The following is a 26,742-nucleotide window of genomic DNA, read 5'->3' as shown; positions in this document are numbered from 1 at the left end:
CGGGGCGAGGCGTGCGTCATCCAGCCGCGCCGCCCGCCCGTAGCTGGAAGTGACGGAGGCAGAGCGGCGGGGAAGCGGGGTGCCGGTGGGCACCTGAGCGCGCTGTTGGCCTGCGCGGCGCCCGCTGCGGCACGGGCGGGGGGAGGCGCAGCGTCGGCCGCACCCTGCTGGCCTGGCGGCCTCTGCGCCGCGGTCCCCGGGCCTCCGTGGTGTCTGTGCAGGCGCCGCCGCGGGAGCAGGTCGGCCTTGCCAGCCCCTCGTCCGCGGCTGGCGAGAGGATGAGCACCCGACCCAGACCCGAAGACGCACCGCTTGCCCTCGTTTCCCTTGGCGCCGCCCGGGCCCCCAGATTGTTCCAGGGGCGCAGTTCCTCGCACCTCCCAGGCCCCAGGCTGAAACCCGCGAGTCGGTAGTGGAAGAGTGAATGTAGTATTCCGCTCGCGGGTGGGGTCTTCGTCCTCGGAAGGAAGCTTTCTCTGCTCCTACACTGTGTCATACTTACCCCTGCAGGTGGTACTTGCAAATCGAAATTCGACGTTTTTAGGCCATTTTGGTTACAAAACTAAATCACAACAGCCTCAATGGCTGTAGGTCGGGTTATACGGGGTTGCCTCATAGGGTTTTATTTATTTCCTGTCCTCGTGGAATTAAATACAATCATCTATCATCACTTTTAGCAATAGCTACTATTTTTTGAGTGCTGTGCGTGAGATGCTTTTCAAGTATTATCTCTAATTACTGCAACACTAGAAGATAATATCCTGTACCATTTACAGTTAAAACGGAGGCTCAGAATACTAACTTTTTCAAAGCAAGTGGTACAAGGAGTCTGAAGAAGAGTTCAAATTGAAGGTCCTAAGTATAGGTCATTTGCACCGGCCCATACTGCCCTGGACAAGACCCTGGAGTATCAAGGAGTAAAGGTATGGGTGGGCGCGCGCGCACACACACACACACACACACACGCGCGCGCGCGGACTGACGGGGAGGGCGGGTTCTGGCTTCTAGTGGGAGGACAGGCCCATTCATAACTAACGGGAAAATGTACGGTCACGGGTCACAAGGTATTGCAGTATCTAATATTCCTTGATTTGAAGTAGGATTTTATTCCTAATTAACATGAGGTTAATTATTCAAGACAATATGTGCTTGCAAGTTAACAAAAGCCAGCTTCTAGAATTGTGTATCTCTTGGTAGGGGATAGGATATTGTTATTCCCAAAAGCTGAAGGTTGTAACGACTTGAAGTGCATTCCCTTCAGCTCCAGGAAGGATGAGCCATCGACGATTCAGTTAACTCTCATTTACTGTGTGCTGGGAGCTATGCTGTGTCGTGAGGGTACGTTCTGGGTAAGATCTGACCTTGGTGCTCTAGGATCTTACAGTTTGGTTAAGGCTGCAGGGCAACTATATTGCAAGGGCGAATACAGCCAAAAGAGAAGACATTTCTTAAAGCTTCTGTTGCCATATCCAGGGCCTGCAGTAGTGGAGTAGACGGGCTTTTGTGCAAAAATATGTTTGCCTGCCACCTGTCACTCCAGAACCAGAGCTCCTTGCTTAGAGTTCAGATGCTTTTTAAAAATGCAAGGAGTCCCTTTTGATATCAAAGTAACCCTTTAGGACTGCATTTCTGTATCAGGCAGAAGACAAACCACACTAGGCTTTGAAGGAAGAGAATTAAGAGTTAACAGTGTAGAATTGTTAGAAAAAGAATAAAAAGAGATGTCTACAAGTATTGTGGACTTGGCAGCTGCAGGAAGCATTCACTCCCTTGTGGGACTGAGAGAACCAGGGCAGTGGTTGGAATTTTACAACTTAGAGACTTGGTGGAAGGTCCCACCCAGTTGAAACTTGGATCTATGAGGAGGAGGTTGTGCTACTCGGCTATGGGGCGGGCCTGACAGTTCTGGGAAGCAGACCTTTGAAGAGCAGGCGCTGGACAGCTGGTGGTGTGTCAGGTGGGGGCACGGTGAAGAAGCTGGGCCTACAGGTGCTGGGAAAACTGCAGACTGGATTCTGCAACTGCGCTGCTGCTGGGGAGAAGCTCCAAGGGACAGAGAGTGGAGGGGAAGGCCCAGGTTGCAGGCAGCAGGAGCGGGTCCGGTCTTCCCCCTGCTCTCTTGCAGTGTCCGAGGTCCCTGAGCGGCTGAGCAGCGTGCGCCCTATAGGTCACAGCATCACTGCTTATTTGGCACACATTCCTTGGGTCTATGGAAGATTGGTCGGCAGCCAGGGCTGAGAGTGGGGAGTGAGGCTTCTGGGCAATGGGAGGAGTGAACTGTGTAACGGGGATGCTGAGAAGGATGCAGGAACTCAAGATGACCAGCTTCCAAACCAGGGAGCTGTTAGGGCTTAATCCCTCATGTTAGAACACACACCCCTTGACTTGATACAGCAGATGAAGACCCCGTGATAATTTTAGTCCCACAGTGTGACTCCTTTGCAGGTTTATAAGGTGATGTTAGTGTAATGTGGGGATAATTGTGAGGATCTTGGTATTACTTAATCCTTCATGTAAAAGCATGGTTTGCTGCTTCTTATACCACATAAGGATTCAGAACTATGCTTTTTACTTGCATTTTAGTTTATTATGCTTGATTTTCTGCTTTTCCATTCTGCATTAAAAAAAATTGCTCATTTCAATAACTTTGGGACAGTATAGGAATCCTGAAAGGAACAATGCACTATCCACAAGATGTACCAAGCTTCTGTAAACTCCTATCTTCACAAATATTATTAAAAATTTCACATCTTCAACATTTATTTGATAAAGTTTATGTACACTATCTTTGATTAATATTTAATCCCAGTGTTTTAATCCTGCAGCTCTCACGATAGCCGGGAAGTGTGTGAACAGTAGCTGTGCCTAAGTGTGTTCTGAACTTAAGGTAGAAGGGGATTTTCTTGTGACTTGAATATATAATCGATACTACTCTGTTTTTACTTCTTTTAAATAGTGTCTTCTATGTCTTATATTTCAGATGCTAATAGAGGATCCGATTACCACTTGTCTTTCTCCCTCAGTCTATGATATGATCTGTAAACTCGGGTTTGAAGTCAGAGAAAGCTGTGATATCAGTCGCATTGTAACCCAGAGGGGTGAAGTATGCTGGCCGGCCATCACAGCCTGCGTGACGCTCACACAGTCAGGTCTGTACGTTCTCTGCACCCCAAGCAGCTGTCAGTGCTGTTCGATTTAGAACGTCTTGGCTGTAAAACTTTCCTTTCTGACCATTGTTTCTTTTAGTTAGAGGTTGTTACAATACAGACCTAGCTCAGAAGAGGAAAGGGATCAGGTGACACGGGGGGGCATGAGGCCAGAGGAGCGCTGAGCCAAGGAAGCCGTGTGAGAAGGAGGCCGCGGTGTAACGGTCTCGCTCCGTGCCGACAGGCAGACGGAAGAGAGAAGAAAGTAGGGCTCCTAGGAATTCTGGGTAGGAAATGACCAGTAGGATGTTACACAGCTGTCTTAAGTGTTCCAGGCTTTATTGTACATTTTTTAGAGCAGGGATGTGGGTTGGGAAATTTAATAATAGTTATAAAAATTGCAAATGAACATGCTCTGGCCCAGCAGTTTCATCCCAGGAATTTGTAAGACAGGCACACGTACAGGTATGAAAGAGTGTTTGTGCCAGGTTACTCTTGGTGCTGATTGTAAGCAAAAATGGAAGAAAACAACCCAGACGTTGGGAACAGCCAAGCATACAGCATGACTACGACAGAGGCACACGAGAAAGTGTTACGTGGTGGTATGAAGGGTGAGGAGCCCATCGCCCTGAACCACGGGGCTAAGTGAAAAAATAGGAAGGGCATATTACTGTATTTGCTTGTGTATGTATAAGTATTTCTAAATATCCCGAGGAATTAATAACTGTAGTTGCTGTAGGAAAGAGAACTGGGTGGCCAGAAGGGAGACCTTCACCCTTTTATATTTTTTGGGTGTGAGCCGTGTGAATGTTCAGTTTCAAACTTATCAAAAAATTAAAACAAAAAAAATCATATGTTCTAAAATAACACCATTGGAAATCTCACGGTCTAATAATGTCAAGTAAAAAATCAGGTTAAAATATTATATATACAGTATGAACCTGATTTTGTATAAACTTACATACAAGTAAAGTGAAGAAAATATTTTCTCTTGATTAACCTTTTTGTATCTTCCAACCTTGTACAACCTGATGTAGATAAGCACCATGTAACTTATTTCCAGCAATATCTGAGTATCTTTTTTTTTTTTTTTTTTTAAATTTGCGAGAGAGAGATGAGAGAGAGCATGAGAGGGGGGAGGGTCAGGGGGAGAAGCAGACTCCCTGCTGAGCAGGGAGCCCAGTGTGGGACTCGATCCCGGGACTCCAGGATCATGACCTGAGCCGAAGGCAGTCGCTTAACCAACTGAGCCACCCAGGCGCCCAATATCTGAGTATCTTTATTGTAAGTTCAACTATAAACTGGTTGTTGATTTCATGGAAACTTCATAATTAAAGCACTTTTTCTTTGATGCTTAGGCATTTTCATCACGTGGTAAGGAGCTGTAGTACTAACACTGGTTTTCTTATCCCTGAAGCCCAGAGTCTGGATTACCGGGGCACCGTGCTGCTGCTGGGCCCTGTGTGTGAGGCCGTCCACCGACATTTGTTATCTCTGACCAAGGGGCAGTTTGACATGCGATACATGCCGTGGCTGCAGTGGACAGCTTTTCCAGAGGTTTGGCCTGTGAACAACCTTTAGAAATACAAGACTTGGCGAAGTCTGCTTAGAGGCCCTCGTTACCTGTTCATCTTAAAGGGGTCTCCTCCATCCTCTAAGCCCTCCGCCTGCTTGAGGGATGCAAGGGAAACTCGGAATGTTACGTAGTCGCCATGGCCTGAAACATCCTTGGAACAAAGGAAGTTTTTGGATGCAGTATCCGTACTGGGGGTTGGAGAGTAGCTAGGTATGTGGGTGCTGGTCCTGGGACAGATGAGGATGGACTGCTCCAGAAAAAAGCAAAGACCTTACGGACAGACAGTAAGGTGTTCTTGAGACAGTGGGACAAGGAAACCAGGTGGGGATGCTTGGCTTGTGGAGGGTGAATGGAAAGAAGGAGGGGTAGTGTGGGGCCAAGCCCAAACGTTTTGGCTGGTTTGTTGGTTGGTGCAAACCAGCCATTGCACTTGGCACATTTAATGACCACAGTAGGGCAGTAACTATAAAAGGTCTAATTATAAAATACTTCAAATTTCCTGATGTAGATAGAAGGGTCATTGCTTCTCCCCTTTTAACAGCTCTTACATGACAGGCTGAGCTGCCTCACGTTTATTGACTTTTAAGAACTAATCAGAATGGGAAATAAGATTTAGGTCAAAATATTTGACTTTTCAATTTACAGTTATGCCAGATTTATTGCTTTCAATAAACATTTAAATGAAGAAAACGTTCAAAACTCCTTAGATATTAAACATTTTTTTGATTCTTTAGATATTGTTAACAGTTGAGTCTTGGACAGTGCAGGGCTAAGGGTGCCCACCCCCCGTGCAGTTGCAAATCTGCATATAACTTTAGACTCCCTCAGAGCTGCACTGCTAATAGCCGACTCTTGACCACAAGCCTTACTGATAAGGTAGTTGATTAACACGTATTTTAGATGTTTTATGTATTATATACTGTATGCTTGCAATGAAGTCAGCTTAGAGAAACGTTATTAAGAAAATCATGAGGAAGAGAAAAATACACTTACAATACCGTACTGTGTGGAAAAAATCCACATGTAAGCCGACCTGTGGAGTCCAAACCCGTGTTCAGGGGTCAACTGTGTATCTATATAACAAATGTTTACCTATACCAAGAAAGTCATGAAAATACACCAATTGAAATCTTCAGAAGTTTGAATTTCATAAATCGTATTGCTTGAGAAATACTTGGGGAAATGTTTCTTACTGATCACAAATTCTAACATATGTCTTGTTCTACACAGTTATTTCCTGAAATATTTGATGCTTTGGGAAGCCCTCAATGTCCCGCTATTCCTCTTAGCTTAATGAAACTGACGGCATGTCTAGAACGGGCTTTGGGTGATGTAAGTGTGAGACCTCTTTCTTTGGTTCACTGAAGTATCTGAATGAACATCAGACTTTTACAGCTGTCCTCAGATTTCTTGATTTTAATTCTTGTTTTCCTATGAAATGTAATCATTTGGCACAGATGTTTAATATTTTTCTTTTTCAATGATTATGAAATCAAAACATTGGTGTCTTCAGTGCTTTTCTCCCTCATTTGTACAAACAGTGGCTTTATGGGTGGGTTTTTTCTTCACATTGTTTGGCTCATTATAATGCAACTATAATACAATCCTTCTTTGAATTGTAGGTGTATTTACTGAATGGGAAGGAATGCCCCTTTCTTTTGAGAGATCTGCTTGCGTCTGAGGAGCTTGCCGAGGTCTTTGGTCGGTCTGTGGTAAGCTTGTTCACCTAAACCTGATAGAGTAGACACAACACAAAGCCGTTCCTAGTAGCTCTACTTTTGCTCCTCAGAAATTGATGCTGCAGTAGGAAAAAGTTGATGACAGCTGTAATTTGAGCATATTCTCCTTTCCCACCTCCCCTTTCAAAATTGCCACTTTTCCAGCCACAAGACACACGTCTCTTATCCTGGGTCTTGGCGTGGTATAAATAGCCTCTGGCGGGACGGCCTCGGGGGGCCAGCCAGATGAACAATTTTTTTTTTTTTTTTTTTTTTTTTTATTTTTATTTTATTTTTTTTCCAGATGAACAATTTAAACTCTATTGCTTTCATTAATTATACGTTAATAATTATCATAATAATATATTCTAGACTAAAATTTTGACCATTTAGGGAGGGATATTAAAGTTTTATCCTAAAATATCCATTTTTTTTTTTTTTTTTAACGTGGGAGTTTATGCCGTTTTGCAACTGTTCAGACTTACAGTGAAAAAAAACTAGATGCCAGTTTAAAACCATGCAGAGCTGTATACTTTGTCAAAATCTTCAACAGGCCACATGACCAAAGCTCTTTAAGACTAATGAGTAACCTTTTGGCAACCGAGTGAGGCAGGATCAAGGTGCAGAAGAATGCCAGGATAGTGTCCTGGGCAAAGCCGAGCCTGCCAAGCCAGGACGATGTTTAAAATGCTGGTGTAATATGTTACCAGCTGACTTGCTATTTTTGGATAAGAAATCTGTTTTCAGTAAAGCTCTCCCACTTTACAGTGGTTCCCTGTCAGCTTAAAGAGCACTTTGTTTAGTAGAGAATATGGAGTGAAGACCAAGTACAAAATTCCTGTAGTTATACTGACTTCTGAAACAGATCCATGTGTTTTGGCCTGTTGTTTGTTGTCGGCCTGGGTGCTGTTAGCCTCTTGCTGACCTGCAGCCACTCTCAGCCCCAGATCCTTCTACTAGTCCATTGGCTTCTGTATTTCTGATTGCCCAGGTGGTATGAACAATTAATTAAAGTTAGTAGTAAACTAAATTAAAAATAAATATAGCTAAGAGAGTATTATTATGATTATTAGTATTAGGTATTACTATTCAAGTATTAAAAATTGATGTGAGCGTGAAGAGTTTCTGGAGTTGCATGGAGAGACTGGTTGCCAAGGGTTCTGATGCTGAGTTGAAACCCTCTTTGTAACTTCCGCTCTGGCTTGTCCTGCCCTTTGAGAGAAATTCAGGATTTCTGCATCCATTTCCTCCTCTTAGCAAGAGTCCTTCAGGCGTCTGAAGATAGCTTTCCTTCCTTCTCCGTGTCTTCTGGAGGCATACTCTTCCTTCTCATATGACTTGGTTTTGAGTTATTTTAGTCTCTGCATATCTTCTATTATCCTGAATGTGTTCCAAAGTGTTGCCCTCCAAACCAAGAGCGAGCCCATGGAAATGCACGAGTCTTGCCATCTGATAAGCGGGATCCCCATAGTGGGTGTCTTTATAAGTGGAGGGAGAGAAGCAGGTGAATGGTGAGCTTCCAGCCAACAGCTAAGTAGGGGAGGTCTGGGCTGGGAGCATCCGTGGGCCAGCCCCTCCTCACAGGGTCTGCCTCCTTTGGATTTCCTGCTCCCCACTTTGTGTTTTGTTTTATCTAGGTAGTAGGCACGCTTGATGTGCCGGATGAAAGCAGCATAGCCTGGGACAGATCTCATCCCCCTTTATAGCTCGTGGCCCCTGAGACCTAGCTTTCAGCTCTCCATGCTTGTATTCCTCATCTGCACAGTGGGATTAATAGTAGTGCCCTCCTCATAGGTTGTTCTGAGGATGAATGAGTAATAAATACACGCAAAATGTGTTTGACGTGTTAAATGCCCAGTAATGTTTGAATACTGTTACGATTACTAGTACTACCGTACGCCAGCCAGAGTGTCGGGTCTGCTCTAAAGAAGAAAGCAGACGTTCTCCCACTACTATATCAGTTTATTCTGTAGTTCTGTGAATATTTAACTGTGCAGTAATCTGTTCTTAACCTGATTAGATGGACGTGCTGAAAGTCTTCGTCGGATCTCCACGTGGACTCAACCTGCGTAATACCCTATGGCACGGCTTTGCCTCCCCTCACGAGATCCCCCCAAAGTATGTTGCTAGGAAAGTAATTTTCTCTCTTCTTTGATGTACTTAAGAGTTTGTTTTATCTTGAATTTCACATTGGGGAAAGATGTGTTTTGGGAAAGATGAGAGTTTTGAGGCAGGAATTTGAAGATCAGGCTGAAGTCGATGACCACCTGGAGTGTGCAGGGTTGGGACCCACTGACTTCCCCCCAGAGGCAGCTGTGAGGCCGAGCCTCGCGAGGTGACGAGGGGCACTGCCTGCTGGGGGTGGGAGACCCTGAGAACTGCGCTCTCGAGCCTCCCAGCCCTCGTGTAGCTCAATTCCCACAGCCAGGGGGAGTTTCCTACAATTGAATGGTGTTGTACTTTCTTAATTTTAAACTTGTTCTTTTGAAAGTAAATCTCTTTATGTGTACGACAGTCCATTTTTCTAACAGATCCTGTGGTGTTTTGCACTAGATACTGTTCAATGATGGTACTGTTGACCGTGGGATTGGGTCAGCTGCTGAAGAGTTACTTGCAACAAGCTAAACTTGTGTTGGCACACCGACCTTTCATCGTTCTCACAAACCTTGAGGATTTGGCCGTTTTCCCTGGCAAGTATTACACTTCACAGGTTCCCCTGAATGTGTCTTCGTAAAGGTAGGGATAAAGTCAGGAAGTGGCGCGGGGACTTGAGCCCTTTCGATGGACGACTTTCCAGAGGCAGGAGAAGAAGAACTTTCGAAGCTGCTTAAACTTTGCTACATAAAACCTCACCCCCTACAGCGGGGCTGAATCTCTGATGTAAATCATGGCAGGAGTAACCCAGATCACCCTATCCTGGCAGTCTTAGCCTTTTTGTGCCACAGACCCTTTGGTAGTCCGCTGACTGCCAGTAATACACACTTTTTAAGACTTTTTTAGAGCAGTTTTCAGTTTGGAACAAAATGGATGGGGAGGTGTGGAGATTCCCTGGAAGCCCCCGCCCTGACACGTGCAGCATCCCCCCGCAGAGCACATTTGTTGCCAGGGATGAACCTGCACAGACACGTCGTCATCAGGCAGAGTCCCTAGTTTACCTCAGGGTTGAGTCTTGTTCCTCTCCCTTCTGAAAATGTATCTTACTTTTCTTAGCGTGGTCAGCTGGTCAGCCCTGACGTCCTCTCCTCACAGCTGTGGCCTGAGTCATGAAGAGGCCGTCGTGCGCCTCCCCTTGCCCCAGGGGTGCCACGGTCACCTACGACTCGTGAGCCTCCTGCCCTGAGTCTGCTTACGTTGTTCTTCAACTGATTAGGGTGATTGTGCTTAAAACTCTTGTTATTTTGCAGACGTTACTTCTGAGGTACTTTCAGTATTAGAAGAAGTGATGAAGAAATCCACTTTCATATTAAAGGTCATGTTGCCGTACTGGGAAGCTGCATTAATCGGGTTCAGGTCACACAGGTAAGTGAGGAGGCTGGTCCTCTCCAGCACGGCTGAGCTTAAAATGCCTTCACAGTGCTGACTGAAACGTTAACGCATCAGCCTTTTGGTGTAGTCGATACCGATAATCATTCTTTGGAATCAACTTTTCGGTGTCATTTGAGTTCTAACTATGAGAGTCCTGTGTTAAAGAATCCTGCAGCCAGGAGGAGGTAAGTTCGACTCGGTTTCCTGGGGAGCAAAGCAGATGCACGTGGACATCGCGAGGCCCACGGCCTTTGCCTCCCTTCAGGTTCTGTTGTCCGTGTGTTCGTTCGTACCTTGAGAACCCCCCCAAATCCTGCAATTTGAGTATTTCTTACAAGTAGTGGGAAGAATTGGGCAGATCTTTGATGACCTTTTATTCTGGAGCTTCTCTTATGTCAGAACAGTGGAAAATAGATTTAAGCTCACGAGTGTAAGGAGCCTGTGACTCTGCTTTGTCCTCGTGTTAGCGAGTAGTCACCCTCCTCGCCTCGATCACACCCTGGTAATACCTGGAACAAAGCACCGCTATTTGGGGTCGATGCCAGTGTTTACTTTTAAAGCTTGAGATTTGCCTATTTCACTTCAATTTCACAGGTTTGCCGACTGTGCCATGTTGTTACTGACACAGTTAGAGACGGGACTCAGGAGAGTTTTTGCCACTGTTAACCAATGTCCAAAAAGACTTCTGACCGCTGAGGTACACATGCTTCCGTGATTGATGGTGGTTGCCGCTGTATTGACGGTTTTCTCTGCCTAATTAAAAGTTTTTAATATCTCATTTTTGTTTAGCATTAAATGAATTTTTTAGCTAAGAATTTTCTTTGGAACGCTCGAGTGTTGTTTTTTGTGGCTTCCTATTATAATGATTTTATATGGTTTATAATTATTTGTGATTGTTTTTTTTTTTTTTAAAATAAAGATTTTATTTATTTATTTGAGAGAGAGAGACAGAGAGCACACGAGAGGGGGGAGGGTCGGGAGGGTCAGAGGGAGAAGCAGACTCCCTGCCGAGCAGGGAGCCCGATGCGGGACTGGATCCAGGGACTCCAGGATCATGACCTGAGCCGAAGGCAGTCGCCCAACCAACTGAGCCACCCAGGCGCCCCATTTGTGATTGTTTTTGATCGTTCTGTATTTCCAAGTATTTCAGACTTGTCAGGAGAGTAGAAACCGCGTAGCCTTGTAGCCGCAGGACGCAGCTCTGGGCCAGAACTGCCAGGGAGCTTGGGGAAGCTTCTGGGTGGCCCTGTGCCCAGTCACCTGGCAGAGGCAAGGGGGTGCGTGTGTCGGGGCTGCACCCAGAACTCTTGTTTCTCTCACTCAGTCAGCTTCGTCTTTCCGCCCCTTTCCAGAGGCATTCCTCACCATTCTGTTCCCAGCCCTGTGCTCCCTGGATCTGCCGCGGTAGATCTTACTCCCTCCCACGTCTTAGCCGCCCTGCTTCCAGGGGAACAAGGATTGGAAAATACTTCGAACCAATGAAAGCGAAAGCCTGACACAGGCTGAGCTGTCGATGCGGCCGGAGAGGTGTTGGGACAGCAGTCTGTCCCGTGAACGGCAGGGGCTGTCCCAGGCAGTCGTCTCCTCGAGCTCAGCTCATCCTCCTCCCGAGTTAGGCTTACCGCATTTGCTGAACGTTTTCAGGTCTCAAACTCCTTTATTGCTACAAAGCTCACTTTTCCTCCCACAAATTTGTTCTCTGGTGTTCCTTATTATCCCCGTCTGCAGGCGCTGGGTACCAGCCTCCAGCACCACCTTGTGCTGCGTCCCCTTAATCCACTCAGTGTCCAGCCCCACCCATCTGTTCTGAACGCTGAGGCCTCACCCGGCTCCTCTCCCGGTGATGAATAGTCTTACGTCTTTCATGTCTCATCTGCTTAGAACTTTAGGGGCACCCCAGTACCTGCAGCGAGCTTAGAGCTTGCGCAGGGCGTTCCGGGGACCCCATGTGGACCCGCCTTCCTCCGGTCTGTCTCCTCTCCTGTCGGATTCCTCCGGCATAACCGAGGCCCCTCGCCAGTTCCAGAACGTTCTTTTCGCAGGCTTTGCCCACTGTCCCTGCCAGACCGCTTCAGGCCATATGAGTGACCTCCAGAGCCTTGACCCCTCCGATGCAGCAGCTTCTCTTCCCTGCGTCCTGCCTCTGTTTTATCTCCAGGCAGTTCGCTGCCTTCCGTGCCTGTTTGTACAGGTTTCTAGTGCAGGCTCCTCAGGAGTGCAGTGCTCACGGTTGTGTCCCCTGATGCCCATGCCTGGTGCCTTTCCCATCGGCTCTGCCCTGGGCAATGTCGTGCAGCGTCTGTCTCCAGCAGAAAGAGCGAGACCCCGGTTGTCACAGCTCTCACTCGAGTACGCTTGGGATTACTTCACGGGGGTGTAAACAGATTCGGTCATTTACGTGGTATTTGGCCACACAAGTAAATAGCATGACTGTTTTTATCAAACAATGTCTTAAATTGTAGGCCAGGCTCTTGTTCAGAATAAACACCACGTCAACTTATTTATAAGGCAATGCATATGTGAAAATGCTTTATAAAGCTGTAAAGTGCTGTGCACAGGTGGTTACTGTTTACTGAATACTTACAGCATAAGGTCTCTGAGATCAGTGGAAGATCGGAAGATGAGTAAGATGGTGTGACTTTAAGAAGCTTATGTATGAGGGGTGAGAGATAAGACATTTATACCCATTCCTTAAACAAGGTAGAAGTTAATGCCTGCAGTTTATGGAGATCAGTGAAAAGTTCAGTATTTAGTAGGCAGTTGGATGCTTAGACTAGAGCTCAGGAGAAGTTTTAGGGTCAGTAGCATAGGTTTGGGGGCTGTAAAGATAACAGACTTTATAGGTATCTACGTCGTAATAAATGTTGAAGGAAATTTCATAATGTTAAATTGAAAATATGTTAAATGAGACACTTTTTTTGAGAGCTGGCTTCCACAGAATGCTGATTTCATCACAGTGTGTGTAAAATCTTACTGAATTCCCCAGCAGCCTTTCAGGATGGGCACTACTCGTGTCCCGTTTTGCAGAGAAACCTAGGTGGGGAGGTGTGCAGGGTCTCACTTCCAGGGAGCACGGAAGCCGGGAGTGGATGTTGAGAGAGCCAGCTGCAGGGCCTGTGTCCGTAGACGGGACCGGTCACGCCAGGAGGCGTGCAAAACACAGGCCATTTGTGGGAGAACACGTCCAGTTGTGCTGACTTGCACACACGTGTGTGTGAGTCGTGCTGTGTGATGAGAAGAACCTGAGCTGAAGCACGTGGTGAGAGCAGAGTTTGAACAGGGCCCCCCTGCCAGGCTCACCGTAGGTCCCCATCTTTGATGATACGCCACGATGCCAATGGCATTCTTCCCAAGGTGCTGCTGTGTTAAGATTTATTTTCGAAAGAAGGTTTCATATTTGTGGCCATGTACTAGAATTGATTTTTCTCCTTTGAGTACTTACATTTTGTTTTAATTATTTCTTTTCTTTCCTTTTCTGAAGTCCACGGCTCTTTATACCACCTTCGATGAAGTAAGTAAACTTAGGGAGTATCTGGAAACAAATAAAACATTGTTTTTTACTACACAGGAAATGTTGATAGTCATACATGCAAAAAACCCCACTTTATTATAAAGTGTAGTTTTCAGGCTAATTTTGAGATCCAGTATGATTTACCTAGTTTCTGAAGTTATGGAAAGAGCAACATTGGAAAATGCCAAGAGATAATAATATTATATGCTATGATTATTTAGAGGTTACATTTTAGATTTAAGATTAACACTTGCTTCTTTTGCACATGAAATATACATGAACTGAGGTTGTAAGTGTACAACAATGCATTTAATCTGTGAATTGGGTTTGTGAATCTAAAGCTGAAAATCTGGGCTAGTAAAAATTGCCATTGAAAATATTTTTTATCACTTTAGAGTATAGAGGCTTTTATGTGTGTGTAATCCTGGATAATAATTCTCATGTAGCCTGAAGTGTGATTTCACAGAGTTAGCCGACAGGAGGAAACAAAGGGAGAGTCTCTGGGGAGAGATTTGGGTGTTTAGATTACTTTGCCTTTAAGATAACTCTTAGATTCCTTAGTGAATGGGTGGTGGGTGGGATTAAGCAATGTGTCTGTTTACCTGTAGACTTTATTCCATTAGGTAAATAATTTGCTATCATTTAATACATAATATGTTTGATGCTGTGAGGATTAAATTAGATAACGTAGTCATATCTGTATGGGATTAGGGTCTATTGTGTTGGATTGGGTGGTTGGGTTCCAAACTGGTGTGTTAAGAAGTGGTGTATAAGGTAACTCTGATTTATACTTCTATCCACATACACACACATACACATGGATGCACACTCACACATGTGAATATATATGAACACACACATACAAATAGGAACACACACAAGCACATGTGAATACATACATACACACATACTTACACATACAAATACACTTGAACACACATACACACATACATGCATGTACTTCTAGATAACGTAAACACATACATACAATACAGAAACATGCACAGATATATACACACGTCCACCTACACGCATGTAAATACGCATCAGCATACGTATGCACAAATACACACACATGGATAGGCAGTCCTGCACTGGTACACACAAATACACCTATAAATACACATCCACACACATATATACACATTATCACACGTATCCATATATGCATGTAAGTACACATAAACACCCACATACACGCACAATTAAGATACATACATATTCCTATGTATTCCTAAAGTCATCATACTGGTTAAGAAAACGGGTGGCTGGCTATGTCTTTAAGACTGTCCTTATTTGCTTTGCTCTGGGCTTCCGTAGCATGTTGTAACCAAAGATCCTCCATCCTTTGACTCTGAAGGTTCTGTAGGTACATGTGTGTGCACTAATTAATTAATGTATTTATCTTTGGTGTTTTAGATATTGGCAAAACACTTGGATGATGGTAAAATCAATCAGCTTCCTCTTCTCCTTGGAGAGCCTGCAATGGTAAAATACTAGGCCTTTTCCGATCTCATATTCTTCTATTTATGGATGTGGTTAGCACTTCTCCAAAATGAAGTTAATCTTGGCTTGTGATCTGCTCACAAAGAGCACTTCTGAACCACCCCCGCACTGTCTCAGCGTCACACCGGCGGCAGATTGCAGCTTGGGCTTCAAGGCCCTTTTTCTGAGGCCTGCTGCTGGAGGCAGCCCCCCCGGCGGCCTGTGAGTGTGTCGCTGGGACCGTGGTGCTGGGGGGGCCAGACAGTGGTGTCCAGCCAGGTCCGTTTCCTACTTAACACTTGTTTTTTTATGAAACTATTACAGTGGCTACTTTGGACTCTCAGTAGAATTTTTATATTTCTTCCTTTCCACTGAGCATTATTAGCAGCCTGAGTTCTAATGGGTGACATTAGTGGGATTCTCCGCGGTCTCTGGGTGTCGTTTCTGGCAGCAGTAAGTGAGGGTGAGTGAGCGAGTTTATCTGACATTTGTTTCCCTCCTGAATCTCCGGGACTGCTCTGTCCACCAGCCGCTCGCCCGGCTCAGCACTTCTGACTCTTTCTGCTCCAGCCTGCACTGGGGAAGAAGCAGCTGTCCTCACTGTGGGGGGCTTCACAGAGGAGGGCACAGATCTGAGAGAGGCCTCAGGACAGGGAGGGGCAAGGGCTGTGTTGAGGCAGGAGGAAAGTTAGCTTCCAGACGTGGACACCTCTACCTGTTCCTTCGGGGGGATGTGAGTAAGACCTGGTGAGTTTTACTAAAGCACTGGTGCTGTCCACTTCCTTGTCAGTCCTCCCCAAGCAGCGGGGGGCAGTTAGACCAGGGCTTCCCAGGGAGAGTCCTCCCCAAGCAGCGGGGGGCAGTTAGACCGGGGCTTCCCAGGGAGAGTCCTCCCCAAGCAGCGGGGGGCAGTTAGAGAGACCAGGGCTTCCCAGGGAGGGTCCTGCCCAAGCAGCGGGGGGCAGTTAGAGAGACCAGGGCTTCCCAGGGAGGGTCCTGCCCCAAGCAGCGGGCCACAGTTAGAGAGACCGGGGCTTCCCAGGGAGAGTCCTCCCCAAGCAACGGGGGGCAGTTAGACTGGGGCTTCCCAGGGAGAGTCCTCCCCAAGCAGCGGGGGGCAGTTAGAGAGACCAGGGCTTCCCAGGGAGGGTCCTGCCCCAAGCAGCGGGCCGCAGTTAGAGAGACTGGGGCTTCCCAGGGAGAGTCCTCCCCAAGCAGCGGGCCGCAGTTAGACTGGGGCTTCCCAGGGAGAGTCCTCCCCAAGCAGCGGGCCGCAGTTAGAGAGACCGGGGCTTCCCAGGGAGGGTCCTGCCCCAAGCGGCAGGCCGCAGTTAGAGAGACTGGGGCTTCCCAGGGAGGGTCCTGCCCCAAGCGGCGGGGGGCAGTTAGAGACAGAGTTCCCAGGGAGAACCCAGCACGGTACCTCAGCTGTATTACCTTGATTAACTGTCTCTGAAGCTCAGTTTCCTCGTCTCTGTAAGCTGACACTGCTGTTCCCTAGATAGGTCAGGTATGGCCCATTCTTTATTCCCTCAGTTGAGAAAACTAACAAAATATTTTCTCTGTTTATATTCTGAAAGGAGTTTCTTTGGGATTTCCTAAACCATCAGGAGGGCCCCCGTATAAGAGACCATTTAAGCCATGGGGAAATCAACTTACCTGAATTTCCGAAAGAGGCAGCAAACCAATTGCTTGCATTTTCCGTTGTACTTTTACTCAGATTCACTGATGAAGATCTGTCGGCAGCCCTTAAGGTAACATATAAGGAAGAGAACCATTAGATGCACGGTTATTCAGCTGTGACAGAATACAGCTTATTTTCAGATGTAATTAACCCTTAATCACTTTTTCTTTAAATTTATGTGAGTTATTGTATGCCTCCATCAGAACACGTAATTGTGACTTGATTTGATTATATGCATATATTTACTGCAATAGGTAAACTGATATTGTGTGATCAAACCAAACAACCAGTATAAAACAAATTAACTAAATATATCAGAAAATTTTACAAATGACAAATTGGTCAGATGGAATATTTGCATCAATTAGTAAACTAATTCTTTTATTATTTTATAATAAATAATTTGGGTTAGTTATTGATATTTTAATCTGTTTTTCAAATTATACATGTCACAGTTACTGTAAAGATTATTGAAAGGTTCAGACAAAACAGAAAACGTGATAGGAAAACTGACAGCACTCAGGAAGGCCTTGTGGGGCGGTACGCTGTTCATGGGTGGGCATCTGCTCCCACCTCTTCCCACGAGCACACGGTGCAGCTCGAGGAAGAAACCTGTTAGTGATTAGCATTCCTTCTACCTGATTTCTGTCAGCTGTCTGACATTTTTTACCAGTATATCCTCATGTGTATAAGCTGTCCCTCATGGATGGGTGAGTTCCGATGTGTGGAACGCTCCTGATTACAGTGTCTCAAGTAAACATCCTTGTTCACTTGGGCACGTGTAAGTGAATTTGTTCAAGTATAGTTCTAAAGCAAACGTACCAGTAAGACCATGTTTTTATCTCTCTGTTATGTGTTACTTTGCTGTCTTTTATTGTTTGTTGGAAATGTGTGATTCTTTTGTGAACGATTAATGTCTTTTGCTCCATTTTATGCATTTTTATGGTTTATTAGCCGCACTTACCACTCCGATGTTCGTGTTGCTCCTTATTTGTCTTGAAGTTTTGAGGTCTTTTCATTTTGGCTTATGCATTTGGAATTACTCTTTTTTTCTTTTAAGATTTTATTTATTTATTTATTTATTTTTAAGATTTTATTTAAGACACAGCGAGAGAGGGAACACAAGCAGGGGGAGTGGGAGAGGGAGAAGCAGGCCTCCTGCTGAGCAGGGAGCCCGATGCGGGGCTCGATCCCAGGACCCTGGGATCATGACCTGAGCTGAAGGCACATGCTTAACGACTGAGCCACCCAGGCGCCCCTGGAATTATTCTTAAAAGACCCTTTGCTTTCCAAAATTATGAACATATACATGCATTTCCCTGGTACCTTTATAGGATTTTTTCCCATTTACATTTTTTGATCCAGCTGGAATTTATTTCATCTGGGAGTGAGTTAGAGAATCTAGGTTTACTTGTTTTTGTTTTTTTGTGGGTTTTTTTTTTCCTTTTCTTAGACAAAAGGCTTGCAAGTTGGCCCAAGAGCATTTGAAAGACAGACATCTCTGTAGTATGTGCGGTGGGCTTGGTCTCCTTGTGTATTCGTACTCACCTTCATGACAGAGTTCCATGTCTGTAAGGTTACTTTCCCATCTCTCTTTTTCAGAATTTCCCCACCTCCTCCCTATTAGGATTGTAGGCAAACTTGTATAGTTACAGTAAACACAAAGCCCAAGACTAACCAAGCGACAAACAGGATTGGCTCTTGATGGATTCATTTAGGGGTAATTGATGGTTTTTACAACAGTGAACATTATTCCCAAACGTGGTGTCTCCGTGTCCTCAGCCTTCCCTCACAGAGCCTCCCTCTAAGTGGCAGCGCCATCCAGAGGCCAGAATCTCCTGTCTTTGCTTGTCCACATCCTCCTGTGCCGTGTGCTGGGCCGAGCTGCCCCAGCCTTACCTGCCCTCGCTGCAGTGGCCCCCTGTTCTCTTGTTAGTGCAGCAGCCAGAGGGGTCCTCCGTAGGCCCGCCCTCCCATGGTCTCACCTCTCAGATGAAAAGCCGTGTGCTCTGTTGGGCCCGGGGCCTCTTGTGCCTTCATCACTAGTCTTCACACGTGTGAGTTGCGGCTGCCCCACGTGGAGGTCGGCCTGCCTGCCTTGTGCACAGAACCTCTCTGCTGTGCGGTAGGACTTGGGTCTTTGAGCGAACGAAACGTTTGCGTCTGGATATTTAGTGACTCGCTTTGTGCTGTTGAGAATTCTGGGGAGTTACTGCTTCTGTGTGGGAAAGCGACTGATTATTGGTGTATTGTTAGTCAGCTGTCAACTCACTGACTTTTCTTTTTGTTTCTGATAGTTTTTAGTCAGCCAGCATGGATTTTCCAGCCACACAGTTATATCAGGTGTAAATAATGTTATTTTTACTCTTTTTTTCAACATTTACATGTGTAGCAATATGACTCTCTTTTGGTTGTACTGATTTTTAATGTTTAAATTCCCATTCTATTTTTTTTGGAGACATTCTTATTTTCCATTTTGGAGTCTTATTATGTATTTCTAGTGCCACTGATTTTGAACAAAGTGGATGTGGCCTTTGTTATTTATCATTGTTAATTGGCTTCATTTAAAACACCTCTGTTATGATTTGACCACTGTCTCAGACCTGTTTTGGTGAAGAGTCTTGCTCTGTTACAGCTGAAGGAACATGGTGAGACGGGGGCTCTCGTGTGACTCGCATTCAGCAGAAAACTGGGGGCCTGACCACACGTCGTGGTAACCCTTGTCTGTTTTTTCTGAACCAGGAAAAAGCAGCGATAAAGTCACTGGTTGGTCTTGCGGAGGGTTACCACGCCCACTTCCACCCAGTTGCTCAGCTTAAAAAACAGGTGAGCCGCACGTGGGCTATCGGGAGGGGCGTGCCCGGCACCCGCAGCAGAGATGCCCACTGGTCCCGGCGGCCTGGCAGGCTGGACCTCAGGGCTGCGAGCGGAGGCTGTGCTCAGGAGGTGGCCTTGGCCACGTAGCTCCGTCCCTCCGAGCCTCACATCTGACGTTCGGCAGAGCAGTAATGATGGTGTTTGTTGTTTCCGGTGATTTTAGTATTTGAGGTGTGGCGGCTGGGTCAGCAGGTCGTTGCCTTCACTTGGGCAATGTTCCTTTTACCAGGCGAGACCAGAGCTTGTTCCCGTGTAAATTAGATCATGGAAACCACAGACTTTGAAGCATTTCTGCCAGGAGGTTCCAGTATAGAAATGAGCTTGGGTGCCTTATTTTCCATGTAGCTGGATATGAATGTGCAAGGGGCAAGGATGGGGTTGTCTCTAAGACTAGAATAGTCATGATAGTTGCTAATGCAGACATTCATCAGTGAGCTGGCCTCTAAATGGAAGCTGGGGGATCCACACGTAAGGATTTAGGGAGAGATTTACAGCGGCAGATGGAAGAACTGCCCGAGACAACTGAGTGTCACTGATGACGTCTTAAGAGAAGTAGTGTCAGTTAGAAGGGGCTGTCGGCAGTGGATGTGCAGAGAGTTCTAGAGGTGTTTTACTCTCCTGGTGCTACGTGAGGAAAGAATTCAACCCGAATACCTGTGCCCCCTAGTTTCTAGTTCAGCAGCGAGTCATCGGGCTGCAAGGGAGGATGCCAGGTGCCTGCAGCACCCTGACCTGCAGAGTCGGGAGGGAGGAAGGGAAGGGACAGAGAAGGGGGACATCCCAGAAGGAAGAGAAGCTTCAGGAAGGCAGGATTTGCCCGTAGACCTCTGCGGCCGAATCTCCAGCCTCACGAGCCCCCCTGCTCCTTGGCCGCTGCTGCCACGGCCCTGGTGGAGGCCCCTCCGTGCCCCCCAGTGGGTGTTTCTGACCCTCCCCCTCCCCTGCAGCTTCTTATTCTTGCTGCCCGTGATGTATTCATTTTTCGTTTAGCAGTCTTGCATCCGTTCTTTTTAAGGTCATTGCTCTGCTCACTACTGCTGCATAAATTACCCACATTCAGTGGTGTCAGTGTTTAATTTGCTTACACTTTCGTGAGTCAGAAATTTGGCATGGGCTCCCCTGGTTTGGTATTCCATCTGAGAAGATGAGAAGTTGGTGCGGGGCCTCCCAGCAAACCAGGGAGAAGTGCCGCCCTTTCTGACCTGGCTTCCAGAATCACACACATCCTCACTTCCACTGTGTCGTCTGGGGGAAGGCCACTCACCAAAGCACGTCCTGATTCGGGAGGGGACGAGGACCTCCGCTCTCAACAGGGGTGTCAGGAGTTTGCTGATATGTTTTACAACTACTCCACATGTTAACTACCTCCTAATCTCCCGTTAATTTCACTGGGCTTCGCTTATCTGATGGTATTGAATAACTGAGACCCACCACCTGGTTTTAAAATGTTGTAAGATCTGTAACAATTTTGCCAATATATATCTCCTAGAAAGTGATTGCTACGTTCATAATAGTTACAAAAATATTTTCCAGACTGTTACTGTAAAATCTTTAAAAGCAGTAGGACTTTTCCTCTCAGGTGCTGAGCTGTGAGAAGAGCATCAGGGCTTGGCCCCTCCTGCCTTTGCCTGAAGAGGCCGAGGAGGCAGCCAGGTGAGTTCTGTCCTGCGGTCATGCAGACCTCACAGTCCCCAGTGGACGCCAACCTCCACGTGAGGTCTCAGCGGCGCCATGGGAAGACCAAGTGCAGGGGGCTTGCTAGGCCTCGGTGGGCAGGGCAGGCCACTCGGTGGAGGCGCAGGGGGTGCGGTCTCCCCGCTGAGGGCCCAGCCGGTGGTGGGCCATTTGGGGAGACCACGAACACAGGAACAGAGGCAGGCTTTGTGGGGAGGAGGATGGTGTCTGCTCGAAATATTTAGTGGGTGATTAGACATAGGATCTAAAGGGCAGGAGAGAAGTAGGGATAGAGATTTTGGAATCAGGATATAGCAGATTCATCTCGTAGGAGTAATAACTTAGATGGTTTGTTGCTTTTGTCAACAATGTGTGTTGCTTTTAGCCTGTCGTTTATTTTTAATTGCCTCTGACAGTGGGTTTTTCATTTTATATTTGGGAAAACTACGTTGCAGATTAAGTGAACCATTAAACATTTGCACGGCACTGCTTGGGCTGATCTGCATACCTTCTGTTTTTCAGATTAAAAGGTACTTCTGAAACACAGGCCTGCGAAGCTCTAATCACAGAAATCCTGAGAGCGCTGCCCCGCCACTTGCCCGAGAGCCGTGGTGTTGTCAGCGACTGGGACAGTCTTCCCGCCGAGAGGTGAGTCTCTGAGAAGTGTCGGGAATTGCCGGAGCGCTGACCAGCCGCGTCGGGCTCCCGCACTCAGCTGTTTTCTGTGTCGTAACGTCTGTGGGCTTGCGGCGGCATTCGGCCCCACTGTGGCTGTGCCACCAGAGACCGGGGAGCCCACCCTCCGTGCTCGTGAGGTGCTGGTGTGCCTGACGGGGCTCTCTTGCACACTCTGCCCCCCACAGTTAAGTGTGTGTGCATGTGCGTGAGGCCTGCAGAACTGAGCACACTGTGTAACGGCCACTGCTCCCCAGAAGCTGAGCGTCGGGGGTCTGGGCGGTGAACGTGCCCCATGAGAACTTGCATTCCAATCCCCAGGTGGCCCCAGGTGATCCAGGAACTCTGCGGCACCCCTGTCCCAACTCTCTTCTGTCCCAGAACCGTTCTGGAGGTGCTCACCGTGCTCCGAAACATCAGCGCACACTGTGCCCGCGTGTCCAGCCAGGTCGCTGCCTCTGTGGAGCTGAGACACCAGCAGTGGGTGGAAAGGAGACTGCGCTCCCGGCAGAGGCAGACCTACCTGCACATGCTCACTAGGTGTGTGGCTCGCGGGCCTGGTCCGGAGACGCCCCGCTGGGCAGGGGTTCTGTTGGGATGCAGCTGATTCCTACTTTGAGGGGAATACTCACTTGCAGAGGACACGTAGTGTGTTAAATACTGTTGTGATTTTGGTGTAAGAGAATATGGGTGCCACTGACCCAAATGAGTATCTGGATTTAAAATATTAACAGCAAGTTAACTTGGGTATGCCAGCATTCTGGTTCCTTACCTGTTGTGTATTTTAGGATGTTCTACATCCTTAAGAAATCACCGTTTTGGACAAATTCCTAGAGCTCTGCTTGAGTGGTATCTGTGTCTATAAAGCCTTTAATGGGTTTTCCTTGGCTGCTTCTGAAAGGTACGCTCTAACCAGCACTTTATAAGACGGTGCCTGTTACGTTACATCCTTCCCCAAACGGTGTATTTCAGAAAAATTCCCTACCGGTTTCATGAGCACAAGATAATATCTTACTTTGATCAGCATATCTTTGTCCTGGAGACATTGAACACATTTCCAGGTTTGAGCCATTTGTGTTTCTTCTTGTGGGAGTCGTTTCCCAAATACCAGACCGTAGGACAGACGCTGCAGACAGAGGCCCAGAGCCAGAGGGACTGCTGGACACAGAGCCGGTGCCGTCTTGCTCCTGAGCCGCGGTGGCTGGGAGGCCGGCGGCGGTTGGCCGGCGCTCCGGGGGCGGGGGCCGGGGCAGGTGGGCCGGGGCGGGGCGGGGGCCCACAGGGAAACTGCCACAAAGCGGCCTTGGAAGGCTGAATTTAAGTTCCCTTGAAAAAGAGTTTTCACTAATGAAAGTGCAAAATTCTTACGTTTGTCAAATTTTACCTTACTTCATCTTTTTTAGTATTAAGCTTCTGTCTCCTGTGCTTTACCTGATTTTATTGCTGATTGCCCTGGAATTGGTCAACATTCATGTGGTTCGTGGAAAAAATACTTACGAATATCAACAGTATCTAAAGTAAGTGTGTTGTATGTATAAGAAATGAAACTTTTAGTAAATTTAAGTGATTTCACTTCTATTGGTTATTTTATTTCATTATTATTTTTTTAAGCCCACAGTCTTGGTTGGCTCTTTACTGTTTTTCTCTGTGGATTTTGGTGCAAGTTTGTGAACCTTTGAAACTAACACCCATGTAGGCTCATTTCAGAAAATTAAATGGGATGAGCTGGCAAACGCTCTCAGAATTCCTCACTCTGTCATAACACCACCGCCACGCAGAGAGTGATATTGCAGGGAGCACGTACCTCGTGTTTAAAGTAAATGTGAAAGTAGGGCTGGTATTGTCTTAAAGAAACGTGGAACCCAGGTGGGAACCAGGGTGGCCGCCACGCTGAGTGTTACGGATCGGTGGCTCCATGTGAGCCCCCCCGCCCCCACATTCTGCGCTGGGGGGTCGTCTGTGTGGGCCATCTGAGCGTGCACGGTGGGAGTAGCTCCCTGGCCCCCAGCATTGCGTGCTGGTAGCTCCGCGTGGTGACAGCCCAAAATGATGCAGACGTTGCCAGATACAAAGTCATCCGCAGCTGAGTCCCACTCTCTAGATGAAGGATCTGTGGACTTCCATTATATGATTCCTTTAACTTCTGAGTTTGAAAATATTCAGGATTAGAAGTTGGGGAACGTTGCCAGCCTACTTGGCAAACTGGGGAGAACTTGGAAAGTAGAAGCATGACCTGATCCCCACCCGCTGGAGAAGAGCCTGGGAACCATTTGATAAACACCTCTCAGCAGTGCTGTGTCCGAGTGGAAAGTGTCTCCCGGGAGACAGTGCACCTGCATTACAGGGCAGGTGTGGGATGCCCGGGGCCAGAGAGGCACCCCCGTGGGGCTGCAGGGCCTGCACACTCCCCGTTGTGTGCATTGCATGTGCACATGGCATTTAATCCAGGCGGTCTCTAACGCCTTTTCTGGAGTGCAGTTCCATCACATGCAACCATCTTACCTGATGTGAGCGTGAGTTTAACAAGGCGCTCGGGCGTGTAACTCGTCCGGGGTCCAGCTGCCTCTCCAGGGACACGTACGATTCAGCATCTCTTCCTCTAGCTTCTGTTCTCACTTCCATTTTGCATGTGGCTCTTTTATTCGAATTTACAGACAAAAATTAGGTGCAGTACTTTATTTTTATTTTTTTTTAAGATTGTATTTATTTGACAGAGACACAGTGAGAGAGGGAACACAAGCAGGGGGAGTGGGAGAGCGAGAAGCAGGCTTTCTGCTGAGCAGGGAGCCCGATGCGGGGCTCGATCCCAGGACCCTGGGATCATGACCTGAGCCAAAGGCAGTCGCTCAACCAACTGAGCCACCCAGGCACCCCTTAAGTGCAGTACTTTAAATTCCAAAACGAAAAGAGTGCATTTAAATCATTGTTGCATTTTATAATAGAATAAAGAAATTAATGTCTTTTTGTTAAAACAGGTTCTTAAAGTCGATCTTGCAGTACACGGAGAACCTGGTGACTTACACCAGCCAGCAGAAGAACAAGTGGAACGAAACTATCAATCTTACACGTACAGCTCTGTTGAAAATTTGGACTTTCAGTGAGAAGAAACAAATGTTAATACATTTAGCCAAGAAATCCGCAAGTAAAGGAGGCTTATGAAAACACTTAGAAGTCAAGATGCTTTTGGCTACATCTGAAAGCTCAGCCTGAATAGGCTTTACTAGCATGGAAATTGAAAAGCCAAAGGTAGGGTGGATTGCAGGCTCTGATTGATCAGGGATCAAGTTCCATTTCTCTGCAGTTTTCTGAATTGCTGTTCCCGCGTTTGTGTGAACCTCAAGCTGGGTCCCTTCCTGGGACCAAATGGCCGCAGCATTTTGGCCACCATGACACAGTGTCCAGGGGGAGCTTTATACCCACATGTCACCCAGGAAACTCTTGAAAACGGTCACTGTGGCCAGGTCCCCCTGCCCCCTGTCTTCACTGGCCAAACTGGGTAGGCTCCACTCCTGAGCCACCACTGGGGCACAGAGAAAGAACGTGGGCCAGTCCGGCCTCATCCCTGGAGCTGAGAGCAAGGTTGGATGGTCCAGATCCTATGGGACAGAGTTGGGGAGGAAGGTGTGGTGGGCAGATGGTGCCAGGCAGCAGGTGTGCCCATCTATGTGTGGCCGGGAGAGCAGGAGCCCTGGCACGTGTCTGGGTAGGAGGGTCTCGTGTAGGAGCGGGGAGAGCTGGAGGACTGAGGGTCAGGGGTGCAGTCGCCCCAGTCCTGCTTGGAGAGCTGAAGTCTGATTCTCGAGGGCTCTCTGGGCCACTGCAGTTGTCTGGAGCATCCATCAGCCGGCAGCTCTCACACCCGCTGTGAGGCCGCCCCCAACCTCAGGTCTGCATGTGCGCTAGGCCTCGCACAGTGACTCGTGGCCTCTCCACCGTCCCTACCTCCCAGGCAGGTTCTAGCCCATGTTTTAGTCCAAGGAACGGTGCCCACCCTGTGTGTTTCGGGCTTCTCTGCTGTCGGAGAGCAGTGCCGAGGCGGTCTCAAAGGGAGGGGGTGGTGCTGTGGGAAGACAGACATTCCAGCACATTCCATCCATCCCTTTGCCAACTCAGCACCCACCACCCCTTTTAAACTAAACTCCAGGTAAGGACAGAGAGCACCGGGCTTCTGCCCCTGCGATGCGGCCTTCTCTGGTGCAGGTGTAGACCCCGGAGCCCCCGCGTCTGGGCTCCTGCCCCTGTGACGTGTTCTTTTCCAGCGGTCACACCCTCCCTTGGACATACTCTAATTTAAACAATAATTTATGGTATTAGCCCCTCTAAATCCTCCTGATGTTAGAGCTGCAATGAAAAAGGGAAAATAAAAGAATTGATATATTTACCAAGCACATGAAGAGATAGGTGGAACTCCTGTGCACCTTGCTTTTGCACCTGGTGAGCTGGCAGATGTTGGTATTAAAAATTCCCTTTTCTACAATTCATCCCGTGTTCCTCTGCCCTCAGCCACTCACTTCTGTTGGTGGTGGTGTCTCAGCTGGTGGGTTGACCCAGACTTCATTCCTGAGAGGTCTCCCTCCAAGACGTCTTCCTGGTTTGGGCAACTTATTTTCCATCGGTTCTGATTGCTGGAAATGGGAATTCTAGGAGTTTCCCCAGAGGATCTCTTAAATTCCAGACACACCTGCCTGCCCCTGTCTGGCAGTAGGCCTGTCCCTGAGGGAGTGAGGAGCAGTGACCTAAGCCATGACAGTCAACCGGCTTTGCCTTTTGGTTCATTGGCATGAGGCGTCCAGTACAGCCGGGTGGCCTCTCATCCTGCAGGCCAATGGGACACTTGTGTCCCTCTGTGGAGCAGATCTCCCTTAGGAACA

The 26,742-nt window shown here is 47.4% G+C and overlaps 1 protein-coding gene across 13 annotated transcripts; it reads left to right on the top strand.

The window, feature by feature from the left end:
* The first annotated feature begins 21 nt into the window (after positions 1-21).
* Positions 22-25,035, top strand: ERMARD (ER membrane associated RNA degradation). 13 transcript variants are annotated; one of them, XM_078054442.1, is made up of 20 exons: positions 25-923; positions 1,198-1,338; positions 2,826-2,887; positions 2,981-3,149; positions 4,564-4,703; positions 5,953-6,054; positions 6,345-6,434; positions 8,461-8,558; positions 8,994-9,130; positions 9,845-9,959; positions 10,560-10,662; positions 13,447-13,476; positions 14,896-14,964; positions 16,542-16,715; positions 19,388-19,471; positions 21,087-21,175; positions 21,719-21,844; positions 22,193-22,411; positions 23,275-23,388; positions 24,847-25,035. In XM_078054442.1, the coding sequence occupies exons 4-20, from the start codon at positions 2,981-2,983 to the stop codon at positions 25,028-25,030; spliced, it is 2,043 nt and encodes a 680-aa protein (XP_077910568.1). In that variant the 5' UTR covers positions 25-923; positions 1,198-1,338; positions 2,826-2,887; the 3' UTR covers positions 25,031-25,035. The 13 variants fall into 13 exon arrangements, with proteins under 13 accessions (XP_077910571.1, XP_077910574.1, XP_077910570.1 ...); XM_078054448.1 differs by lacking the exon at positions 1,198-1,338 and having other exon boundaries at positions 24-923; positions 4,569-5,043; XM_078054446.1 differs by lacking the exon at positions 1,198-1,338 and having other exon boundaries at positions 4,569-4,703.
* Positions 25,036-26,742: the final 1,707 nt, after the last annotated feature.

Source organism: Halichoerus grypus, chromosome 9, assembly GCF_964656455.1.
Source record: "Halichoerus grypus chromosome 9, mHalGry1.hap1.1, whole genome shotgun sequence".
In the NCBI taxonomy this organism is placed as follows: Eukaryota; Metazoa; Chordata; class Mammalia; order Carnivora; family Phocidae; genus Halichoerus; species Halichoerus grypus.
Note: the sequence above shows the minus strand (reverse complement) of the source record. Positions and strands in the feature narration are given on the sequence as shown.